Source organism: Staurois parvus, unplaced genomic scaffold (genome assembly GCF_062004578.1).
Source record: "Staurois parvus isolate SC_StPar_1 unplaced genomic scaffold, SC_StPar_1.0 ptg000166l, whole genome shotgun sequence".
In the NCBI taxonomy this organism is placed as follows: Eukaryota; Metazoa; Chordata; class Amphibia; order Anura; family Ranidae; genus Staurois; species Staurois parvus.
This window is the reverse complement of record NW_028317962.1, coordinates 5028182-5041395: the sequence shown is the minus strand read 5'-3', so window position 1 is coordinate 5041395 and position 13214 is coordinate 5028182. Positions and strand designations below refer to the sequence as shown.

General features: G+C 39.4%; 1 protein-coding gene across 1 annotated transcript in view; it reads right to left on the bottom strand.

The window, feature by feature from the left end:
* COP1 (COP1 E3 ubiquitin ligase) overlaps positions 1-13214 on the bottom strand; it is a 266316-nt gene that overhangs the window by 67566 nt on the left and 185536 nt on the right. The window contains exon 16 of the mRNA XM_089676332.1: positions 2969-3086. Coding sequence (XP_089532458.1) covers positions 2969-3086 — 118 coding nt within the window. The remainder of the gene's footprint in view (positions 1-2968; positions 3087-13214) is intronic.

Here is a 13214-nt window from a genome sequence, read left to right as displayed (position 1 = left end):
GCGATCAGTAGATCATGGGTGCAATGTGGGCTCCTGCATGTATGTCCTCCTGCTTTCACCCCTTACGTTTTTACAGGCTTTCCATTTGAAGGAGGACATGTCAGGGAACTATGAGAGCGCTCATCAGTGCCCCCGAAGTCCACTGAATCTATAAATTTGTGTGCTGTGGTAGCAGACAGTACTTGCAGTGTATTCATTCCAGGAATCTGTGAATGAATGATGCAGCTAAGTGAGTGGAACCCCCGCACAGCCGGGCTGTTTTTAAAAAGTCATAGCAGATGCAGAGAGAAGAACCCCCCAACTGTCGGGGCAGGAACACATGTTTCACCCTACAAGCTCCAGAAGTGAACTTATCTTTTAAAAAATTACAAACGTGTTGCTTGCTGCCTAGCCAGCAGTCACTGTTCTGAACCCTTTGTTGTGGAACGACCACAACATACAGAAATATGGGACACAGTTCATTGTTAGCAAACAAGAAAATAGAGCACATTGAGAAGCCAGTATGTCTGTAAATTGGGATACCCAAGTCATATGTAAATGCCATTCTAGTGCCCTTATCTGCCAATGACAGACTGAGCAAAATGGCTCCAAATGCATAAGCAGCAAAACGGTTTACTTTGTATAACAAGTTTGCAACAAACTTCTCTCCAGGTCAAGATTAGACCCTAATCCCATTCCAGTGTAAAACCTCCCCCTGCCATTAACTCTTAAACGCCAGTTTTTGGCATTTGATGCCTGAATGCCCAACGGTTAGGCTTAAGCTAAGCTTCATAAAAAACCAAGGGCCTTTAAATGACCTGGGTCTACAATTCCGAGTCCACCATGGGTACAAAGGAACATATTTGCATACAAGGGCCACCTTACTAGCAGTTTATACACATTAGTGGACATGCCAGAGCCAATAAATACTGCTTTTTTTAAATTAAATTTTCCTTTTAAAAGGCCCAAGCAGACATAAAAATTACTTTTCCTTTCTTAGGTAAATATGAAATATGGTTTGAAAAAACTATTTCCCATTCATCTCTTCTCCTGCTTTTGACTGTAATAACAAACGCACCACAGAACAAGTCAGAAGAGGGACACTTCCTCCCTTTTGAAAAATATGGATGCAACTTTACTTTTTCTAGATTAAATTAACCCCTTCATGACAAAAGGTAAAACAAATGTTAAAGCAGTATTAAACCCAACAGCAAATATTATATTGCAGCTAATTCTTAGGTGTTGTGGATGAATTCGTTTTTTTTTAGGCTCTTTATATATATGTGCACACATTGCACATGGGTGTGGATTAGGCAAATGACCAGCATGAACATTTAAAACGTCTTCAATCTCTGAGGGAGACTGCACAGATGATTGGTGGGAACATGTATAAATAGTCTGAGACTTGGAACAGAAGTGTCTTGTCCCTGAGAAAGCCTCGGGAGGCTGTTTGCCCCCTAGGATTACATGCCAGGTGTCTGCCAATGAACAGCTGGGACCCCAACAAACTTCAGATGGGCATGTACATGTTCCTTCCTGAGGAGGAAGACCTAGCAGGCGCTGCAAGATTTTCATCCATGGCGGCATATTGTCTTACCAATGGTTTGGTGGTGGCTAGTTCCAACTTCCTTGAGATCATTCACAAGCTTCGCTCGTGTAGTTCTGAGCTGATCTCTCAATTTTCTCATGTTCATCCTTACCCCATGAGACAAAATCTTGCATGGAGCTCCAGAACAAGGGCGATTAAGTTTTTTTTTTTTTTCCATTTACGAATAATCACTGCAACAGTTGTATCCTTCTCACGTTTCTTGCTGATGGTCTTTTAGTCCACTCCAGCCTTGTGCAGGTCTACAATCTTGTCCCTGACGTCCTTTGATAGCTCTTTGGTCTTGCCCGTGGTGGCGTTTGAATGGAAGAAAGATTATGTAGACAGATTGTCTTTTATATACAAGTTGTCGTTAGGAGCACCTTCTTAAACTGACAGGACTAATCTGTGTACCACATGAGCAAATAGCCAGTCTGTGGGAGCCAGAATTATTGTTGGTTGGTAAGGGATCAAATACTTACTTTACTCCCTGAACTGCAACTCAATTTATAACATTTGTATCATGTTTTTTTCTGGATGTTTGGTTGATATTCTGTCTCTATCATTTAAAATACACATGATAAAAAATTATAGATCCTTCATTGCTTCATAAGTGAGCAAACTTACAAAATCTGCAGAGGATCAAATAATTATTTTCACCAAAGATGACCTACTTATGTGTTTCTGATCATAGTAAGAGGGTTAAGAAAAAAAATATGCTGCCACAGAATTTTTTTAAAGCTAAAATCAGGGCTAAACAAACATGTCAAAATACAAGAATCATGTGTATTCTAACTAAATGTTGTACATTTCTACCAGGTCTGCTAACTAGCATGGAACAACTCCAGTCAATAAAGACCAGTCACTGCTGCTACGTCTCTTTGTACAGGGTGACTGGTCCTGTAACCGCTTCCCTGTAGTTTTCTGCAGGCAGCCTTAGTGGTTGGACTTACTGTGTTTCACTGGTTTTCCTCTATGTACAGCCTACTGATTATGTCACTACTACTTTTAAAAGCCAATATCTCGGTTTGCAAAGTCAGTTGGTGTTTATGTTGTTTTTAGATATTGCTAAATATATCAGAATTTAATTTTTTGAGTTCAGCTTTAACAGATGAACACATCAAAAAAATTACTGGACAAATTCAATAAAACAATTAGCAAATATGATCTAAAATTATTATGAGTTTCCAGTTACTTTGCAATATTCATTTCTATCAGTGGGTCCATACCCATACTTGTATGTACTGGTGACCATACAGGAAGTGAGGTAAAATATGCCTAATGGTGACATACCAGTAAAACCTGACATGTACTAATCACTCTAATGAAAACAAACCTATTCACATAGAAATCCATTGTAGGAAGGACCCCTTAAAGCTCACCGTTAACCTTAAAACTACTTACGCAGAAACGATTTCTTCTCCATTCACAAACTTGGCATAAGAGACAGCTTTGCGATGCCCTTTGAACACCATGATCGGTTGCTTAGTGTTGCGGAGGTCGTAGTAATGTACACAGTGATCTAAGGATAAAACAAGTATGGGTTAAAAAAAATAACGTACATGAAAGATTACAGCTCTGTGTGGAAATATAAAGCCCCAACAAGATACAGGTCACATCCTTGCTGTAATGTATTAAAAATGTTGCAAAGACATTGATTTTTGTTAGTGTGCATTCATTTTTTATGTAGAATCCGTAAAACAACAAATCAAAATTAGCACACGTTGGCAATACACGTTATTGGATAATTTGTTACAAAGACACAGGCCACATAGGCTATTTAGCAGAGATTGATTGCAGGAATGAGAAAACAGGGTCGTGTTACTCGGAGACCGGTTTCTTGGACGCTGTCCTGCGCACTGCAATGATTGGGATCATGGACCAAATCTCTTTGCAGTACATGGTGCACTAACCTTCTCTATACCCAGCAAGCAGTAAAGTGCCCTATGTCTGATAAGCTGGTCCAGAAAAGTCAGGTCTTTATGTAGACTATTACTGCCTGTCATTTTGGGACAAAAGAAAAGAAAAAGTTTTGACAGCTTCAGTGTGGAGGAAATAACCAGTAAGGTGATCTTGTTTTTCCTCTGACTACATTTAAAGCTCAGCGCTTTCTAATAAATATCGGCATGGAAAATAGTTGTGCTAAAGCTGAACTCCAGGATAAGCAAATATTGTCTAATTAAAAGAGGCGTGTGTATCCTTGCTTGAATATTGCTGTCCTTTGTGTATTCATTCCAGATCTGTGCAGTAATCCAGTGTGAACCTTTGCCTCTGTGCAAGAGCTTCCTGTAATAAAGACCAGTTATGGCTGCTTTCTCTTTTTGTGCAGGATGACGGGGCTGATGCAAGACCATCCTTCAGGTTTCTGCAGGCAGCCTGTAGGTTGTGGGCCTTCTGGGACCTTCCTGTCACTATCTGCACAGATGATTGCAGCACATTATCTTTAGTACTATTTCATGGAAATGCAGGGTTTGGAAAGACATTTGGAGCATGCAAAGTGGATTTATACACCCTCTATAGATATTAACCACTGTACAACCACGCTATAGCCGAATGACAGCTACAGCGCAGTTGTCCAGTTCTAGGAAGGTGTCCTATGGACACATCTGATCACATGACTAGGTAAAAGGCCAATCATAATGGCCTTTAACCACATGATCAGCTGCGTCCAATGACACAGCAGATCACAAAGTAAATACAGTTGCCAGTTATCGGCAGCACTTTCCTCACGCTGTCACAACGTGAGGAAAGTACTGCTGATAACTGGCAAATGTCACAGAGCAGATCTGCATTGATGATCAGTGCCACCCAGCAGTGCTGCCAGTCAGTGCCCATCATTGCTGCATATCAGTGCCACCTCATCAATGCCCACCAGTGTTGCCTCATCCGTGCCACCTCATCAGTGCAGCCTGTGCCACCTCAATGCACATCAGTGAAGGAGAAAAATTACCTGTTTGCAAAATTTAAAAGAAACACATTTTTTGCTCTTTTTTTGTTTATAGTACAAAAAAAAAAAAAAAAAAACCCCAGTGGTGATTAAATGCCACCAACAGAAAGCTCTATTTGTGTGAAAATAAAAATTGAATATGGGTACGGTGTTGAATAAGCGTACAATTGTTATTCAAAGTGCAACAGCATTGAAAGCTGAAAATTGGCCTGGGCATGAAGGGAGTAAATGTGCGCCGGTAGGCAAGTGGTTAAGGAATATATTGATATGATCATTTCTGTGCCCAAAGCTCAGCTTCAAACAAAAACCTGATTTCTAACAATATTTTTCAACTGCTCACAACTTTTTGGTATACACTGAAGTAATATCTTCCCAGGAACGGTTATTGTTGCTAGAGAGATTGTAAAGTAATGTGTATCAATGTGCAAATTCTTTATACAGTCAAAAGAGCTATGCTTACAGTTTCTCTGTAGCACAACTCTGATTTTTACCTCCTTCACAGTCCTTAAATGCCTCTGCATCTCCCCTTTAAGAACTTTGCTCCTCTGTCTAGGGATGGTAGAAATCAGCTGTATTTTATTTGCTTAGAAATACTACTGGACAGAATTGGGGTGACTGGCTGCTTTCCCCCTCCCTCCTTACAAGCATCATTAGGCATGGTCTGAGGATCTAAACATGTTAAAGAACACTTGTCATGGAGGCCTTTCTTTTGTTGAATAGTTGCCTTGCTGTCATTCTGCTTTATGGAGCACACTGATTTTTGCATTTATCTCCAAAAGGGGAAACAGACTAGCAATAAAAATCTGACAGAGGTTCTAGTCCCTCACCAACCTATCCAAGACCAGTTAGAGTTGGATACCACAGCAGAGAGATTTCTTTCACTCCCTGTATGGCTCAGACATCCATGTTCCAATTTTCAGTAAATTTTCCAGTATTACAAGGGAACATGCAGTCTCCACACATTCCTTTGGAAGACAGGGTTTCTGTATCATGTATCCAATGGGGTGTTAATCACTGCAGGCTCACATGGATGGTGGATCACTATCTTAAAGAGACACTTACCACTGGAATGAATTGAACTTTTCACATTATAATTTTATTTTATAGGTTTTTTTTAGTGGAAGTTTTTTTTCCTTTTTTATCAATTGGACATTGTGTTTTGACATAGCGCTGTTTATGTGTAATTTTCAAAAATTGACAAAGCTTTATTCAAGTGCTGACACTGACTCCATTTTGTCGTTTGACAGCTACAGACAAGCCTTCATGAAATAAAACTTTAAAACTAGTACATAGAGCAGGCCAAAATGCTTAAAATGTCCTCAGTGTTGAGTGCATATATAAGCAATACTCAACAATCCAGATTCATATTGATTCTTCCCATTGCAGAGTTGGAATACAGTACTAAAATGGAAAGATTAAAGCAGACAAGCCAAGTCTTTCAGCAGAGAATGTCTAAGCTCTTGCACAGACAAAGCTATTACTAGAGTTGTGAAGAATGTGAGAAAGTGCAAGATGAACCTATATCGTGTGTGCTACATAAAGCCACAAGATCAGAGAGTCAAAGAGATCACAAACAGAAATCAACTAAACACATTCAAAGCATTTCAGGAACATAGTTTCAACCCAGACCTTCAGAAATTGCCTGTATAGATACATATTCTGCAAACAGCTTCTGCTGACCGAATCTCCTTGTAGCCTTAGTGCCTTCTATGGATACGTGCAGGACAATGAAGCCTCCTGGCATCAGGTCTGGCCATGATTTTCATACATGTGTAGGCCAGGCACTCAATCGTTTGCTATCCCTTTAGGCATAGTTTCTTATCTAGCTAAAATTAGGTGCTTAATTATTAATTGATTGCTAAAACATGCAGTGTACGCCAGCATCTCCCTACACACATCAATTCAGGCAATCTTTATTTTACATTTATCCTCCACTTCCCAACCACCAGTGAATAAGCTCAACGACATCTATAAGCCTTGTTAGGGCAGGCCAGGTAACAGCTGGGCCAATGTAAAAAGTCAGTGCTGCCACTCTGCCATATGGTTCTTCACACATGAAGACTAACGAAAGGAAGAAAATGCCATCTGTGTTGTAAGTACAGGAATAAAACATACAAAAAACAGATAAATGGAAAACACACATACAATTTCACATTTTACATGCACTTTTTACAATATAATAATATGTCAAACTTAAGATTTTCTCATAAAACGTGTATGAAACAAATGCACACAAAAACAAAATATTATGTCTAATGTTAAGATACAAATCATATTTGCAATCAAAACGGAATATATAAAAACTTTAGTTATGTGAAGCTCTCTTATTGGAAAGTTTACTATGAACATATGGCTCACACAAGACATAAAAGGAAAGGCAACACAATCACCCACCTTTTAAATGTTGCATCCTCACTGCTCTTATATTTCCTGCATACAGTTTTTAATAAACTGAATGTAAAAAAAATGTTATATAAAATGGTTATGTAACAACAAATCTACACAGTCTTTCTGCCTGCGGAGGGCCGACAACTCCACTAAATCAATACAGCAGTGATGTCATTTCAATGAGGTCAATAGCTATGAGGTGCTATCGGCCCTGAAACAATTCACACCCAACAACTGCAGAGACAGATATATAGTAGTTTGCAGTTACCACTTGAAAAAATTAAAAACCACAACAAAATTGGTATTTACACTGAGATTTATTAGAAACTGTATGCATGGAGTATAAGAGAAATGGGGAGGCAACATTTAAATTTGGATAATTGTATTGCCTTTCCTTCTACATTACATTATCTAATGTTGTCTATTTGCTAAAGTGCTGTTGATCAAAAAGAACTGCCCTTTTTTTCGTAAATGAAATATACTCAGGGAAACACTCAGTAGAATTCTGAAGTGCCTGAACACAACAAATGTTGGTGTGGAAGACAGAGTCATACACCTGTTGTAGACCGGTACTTGAATCTGAAAGTACATCACCAGCACACCAAGGATTCTCTACACTGGTCCAAAGCTTTATTCAGCAATCACAGGATATTAACAAAGGTAGCGCTTCAGTGCCAGGCAGGGCCCCTTCATCAGGCAAGTGATGTACTGAGATGTACTCAGTGCAACTATGCTTCCTACCACAGTGCCAGAGTGTTTTGTATTGGGGGTAGAGTATGATGGGGATTCAGACACTAGCTCACCATCAGGAGAAGCTAACAGCATGGTTAAAGTTCACCTTTTAGGCAAAAATCTAAAATGCACTTTTTTTTGCAGGTAAAAAAATGTGCATTTAGTATTTTTGTCTATAGGAGCCTAGAAAGCATTGCACCAGCGATCAGTAGATCGCTGATGCCATGCAGGTCCCCTGCAGACCTGTCAGAATATCTGCTTGCTGTACGAGCAAGCAGATATTCTGGCAGGAAGCTTCAATGAACTACCACAGCACTCTGCTTCGTTGTGGTAGTTCATTGAATACTACAAGCCCACAACCACTAAGGCTGTTGGGACTTGCAGTTCATTTATCCATGGAACTCTGTGAATTAATGATGCGGCTGTGTGGGCAGAGCTACGCACAGCCGTGCTGTTTTCAAATTTGACAGATAGTACGGGAAGAAGTTTCCCTGTACTGTCAGAAGGAGGGGGGTGGCAGGCGCTGTAACCGCATACACACAGAGATGGACGCAGTTCAACCATTTTGGCTTCAACCTCCATCTTGGCAAAGGGGTTAACCATCCTGACAAACATATTTCCCCCTCATTCTCCCCCTCCCTTTCTAAGAGTCACAGTGACATTTGGCCAGTGTGTAGGTGTGTTAGGAGTGTCACAGAAGGCCAGAGCCCAGCAGGGTGTTAGGAGCTATAAAGACCCCAAGGGAGCTGGGGCCTAGCTGTCTGAAGAACCTGTAAAATGTAACACCTCGTATAAGATAAGGCAAGCTTTCCCCCAGGAGTTTAAGACATTCCAAGGAAGGCGGGGACCAGCTAACACTTTTAAAAATCCATTTTTCCCCTATGTCTCATATCTTGGAATATGAGAGACTTACATAAAAACCAGACATATCGTCAGATTGGCTAAGAGAAGACGAACAATTTGATAGGTCACTTGCCTTGTCTCAAATACATAGGATAGCCAAAAAAATAGATCTCGTGAACCGTTCAGTGTATAATTTCATAATTCATATCGAATCAATCCTCACACATGTCTGCATAATGATCTATCTGCGGGTGGAATGTCACTTGTGCATAGGAAAAGTTATGAGCAAAAATATGAACTAAACGAGATTTTGGCTCTAGTTTAGGTCCACACCCAGACCTCCACGCCCTAAACGGGGTATTGGTCCTTGACTTCAGAGACACCCCCTGCTGGGGAACTACAAATTGGGCTGTCAGGCCTAAGAGAAGGAAGACGAAGTTGAAGACGTCTCCCATTTTAATATCAGTACCACCTGGGGAGACCCGTGCCCTTTTGCTCTGAAACTTGGATCTGCTAACCCAGGACTTTGGCAAGTACCTTAACCCTTTCACCTCTCTCTGATATCTCTTTGCTGTGCTGTTGGTCTCTGTATATATATATATATATATGTATATATGTATATATATATATATATATATATATATATATATGTATATATATATATATATATATATATATATATATATATATATATATATATATATATATATATATATATATATATATATATATCTTAGTTACATCTTTTCTGTAAATATTTTTATTGCACCCGTTTGACCTTTTAGTAATAAATCTTTCCTTCTGAAAGTGTTGAACTGCTTCTATAGCGCTTTATTGCAATTTACGAATTCCTGCCTCTAAAGAGAATGCTACTGTGTTTGTTTAACCCTCTGTATAACCGTGTTATACAGACGATTACCTCAACCATTATAGTGTTATAACGGATATCGCAGTGTTTCCTTTTTCTCTGTACAAAAAGGAGGTGGTGGCAGTGTGAAGGGTTAGTTGCTGTACATATCAGTACACTTACCAAAACAGACAGTAGAGATTTTTCTATCTGGCGCAGGTCATTTTAAAGGGTCATAGCGCCAGAAGTATCAGAGGTGCGTTACTGAATTCCTGTGTTCAAAGTATTTTCAAATTTTGTAGCATCTCGGTACAGCATATTTTCTGCAGCCTCTATGCTGCACTTCTGTTTACTTGCATATACTCCAATGACAGCTGCATGGTATTTCACATTGCATGTTTCCAAATGGAGAGAACAGCGAAACATGCCCATGCAACGAGCGTCATATTATGGCTGCTTGTAGTCTCCATTGGGGGAGGTTACCAACATGGTAGGACAATTGGGAGACCCTTGACCCTGGTGATGTGCCCAGTCCAACCAAGTATGCAACTGTGTGGAACTAGAAGTGATGCAACACCAATAACAACTATGTGTTCTTATTTTATTTGGAGTGGTTGCACTAAATTAGGTACCAGACTGACTGTGTCTGGTATGAATACAAAGCACAATATACTCCACAGAGCATACATGACACCAACTTAAGCTTCCTGCTGAGCTTCAGTTGGGTGTGCTTCTAGGCACATTGGAGAAGCTCAGCGGGAACCCCAGCCTTCACCAAATAAAAGGCATGCCCATCATATGAGACAAGCTTTGTGGAGTCAGACATTGCCCAAGGCACTGTAAACAAACCAAGCTGAAAGCCTAATATTCAACAAATCAGAATGGGCAACAGCTATAGAAAGTCTAACTTGCTTGGAGGCAAAGTAAATACGCTCTACATATTGGTTACATTTCATTCAGAGTCCAATGCCCCCAGTTAAGCTAAAGAACAGACAGCTTCTTCCCTGTTCCTTTCTAAAGTAAACTAAACAAACCTTGAACTGAAAATTGATATTATTTGAAAAACACTTCCTGTTGGGTAACAGCTATTTGCTTCTTACAGAAAAAAGTTAACTACTAATTTACCTTTGTCAATTAAATTTTACATTCTTACCTACTTGAAATAAGGGAATTTTATGAAAACTAGAGAGCTGGTTAATTCAGAATATTTACTGGCAATTCTGGAATGAGGTTACAACTGCAGAATTTAATCTAGTTGACTAAATATTTATGGAATGCTAGAAATCAAATTTAGCTTGTGATGAAAAAAAAAGAAAAGACCCACAAGATTTAGGGTATTTTGAAGTGTCCTGATAAAGGTCACTAGTACTGAGTTCCACTATGCTGCTCATATGATGCTGCGCTGGTTCTCCTAGGTGGGATACCATAGTTAGGCTCAGTTTATGTTTTTTCAGTTTTAGAAAGAATATTAAAGAGATAATTTTACACACGTGAATGAACTCTCACAAAATCTAACCTAGCAGTTACGAGCGGCTACAACATACATAATGAAGAGAGAAATAGGAAAAAAATAGCGGGTTAATAATATACTTTAATTGTACATGTTTCATGTTGTACATTTTAAGAAGCTAGAATCTTTTACATTCATTAAATGATTTACTTTTTTAATAAAAATTACAGGTGCACAATAACAACCCCTAACTTAACTAGCAGCTAAATCTGGTTTAAAAGGAAGATTATAAAATGTAAAAAACATGCAACCATTGAACATCCCACTGTAATTGGAGGGCTTGAAGGGCACTTCCTGCTGCCATGTTTTATTCATGTGGGAATTTTCCTTCTAGCTCCTTTACCAGCTAGAAGTCTGATATACGATGGAACAGGCTAAGGGCTTGATGACAGGAACACGAGCAGACATCTCCCAATAACAAGACAGAGGGCACCTGACACAGAATCAAACACAAAATAACATTTTTGACTGCAACTATGACAATGTTAAGACTGTTGAATTTGACAGGTACTCGCTCCCACTTCCGGTCCGATCGCCTAAGAGATCAGAAACGGAAGGTGTCCTCCCTCCCTGTAGTCTTTTGGGACACGTGACAGGTCCCAGAAGACTACAGGACCATTCATAAAACGCAGTGCTACTCGTGCATGCGCAGTGGGTACCCGGCTGTGAAGCCGCAAGCTATCACAGCCGAGTGCCCAAACTGAAGATGCCGGCCTCCTGGAATACAGGACGGCCCGTGAAACGGGCTGTGGGGGACACACCACGGGACCGAGGGACAAGTAAGTGGTTGTTTTTTTAAAAGTCAGCAGCTACAGTTTTTGTAGCTGCTGTCTTTTATTTTTTGAGAGCGAGTGGAACTCCGCTTTAAGATGAGGATAGATGTTTGACCCATGTGTCCCATGAACCACTTGCATATCACAGCACACTGGCATTATGGTCACAGGCTGCTTGAATGGAGAATGGTATTGATAAGATGACACAGGGAAATGCCTGCTCTGTGTTGATGAAACTGGAATAGGTATTTTGCATTAGTGTATACAGTAGAACTGTACTGACCTCCACAAGGGTGTCTGCCAATTCACATAACCTAACAATAGGGTATAAAATGCTGCATACAGATATATCCCAGTATTAAAGAAAATATCAAGGAGGTGGCTCTACATAAAATTTTTTTAAATATATGCATTACTGAGAGAGATCAGCAGATAAGCAGTGTTGCTAGAAAATACAATCATTTTAGTATTGCTAATCCTACCACATTAACAACTAGCCAAGTGTCTTGATATAAAAGGCTCATTTTAAGCACTTTGGAAACCATAAATGATATTCAATCTAGAGCAAAAAGTATCCTATTCTGTAGCTGAACAATGCTAATATGTGATATTACATGGCTGTGTGCACTCAGAAATTGCAGTTAATGCTAGCCTAAGTAGTAATCTGTGCTGAGGGTATTTAGAAGACACTGACGCTCACATACATAGTTTTAGCAATTTAAAAGAAAGGGGGGAACCGATATAACATTCTAATAAAGCAACAGTAATGTACTTATTTAAGGGGAAACTGTTCTGAGTTATCCACATGCTTACACTTTGCTGTTAACAAGCCATGTCTGTTTTCAGAAATTAATCATGCTTTATATGCTGTTTTTTTCACACTTTTGACATTTTCAGATTTTGCTTTGTTCTCTCAGGCTCCATGCACACTAGCATTTTTTTGTAGCGTTTTATTAGCATTTCTACAATACATGCAGAGGAAAAAAAGCTAGGAAAAAGCTGTTGGGAGCATTTTAGTAGCATTTAGGAGCATTTTTTTCTGCTAGAAAATCGCTCCAAAAAAAACTCTACAAAAACAATTTTTTTTTCTACTCCTAGACACCGAAGCTCAAAAAATGCTAATAGCCTAAAGTAGTGTGCATGGACACATAGGAGAACACTATTTAGCTTCTAGGAGCAGAACATTATAGGCTTATAATAGCTTCTAAGAGCTTAAAACAACGCTAGTGTACACAGAGCCTCAAAGTGTTTTTTGTTTGCTATATATGTTGAGATACAGCTTCCTAGCACAGGTACATTGCCACTGTTATATGTTCTTCTGTTGACTACACCGATCTGCCTGTGTCTTGGCAGGAATCGTTTTCCATATTTGTCTATGGGTCAGTTTATTATTACAGCTTTGTCTGAGGCTCATGTGCTCTTATATGTCTATGCTGTCTTACAGGACTGTTTTCCACTACATACTTTAAACACACAAAGAAAAAATCCATCTATTACTACTCTTATCGTGATGGGTCCATATTTTTTTTAAAACTGAGTTCCACCCAAAAGGGGAAGTTCCGCTTTAAAGATTGGTCCCCGCTCCCCATTAAGGATTTGCACCATTAGGG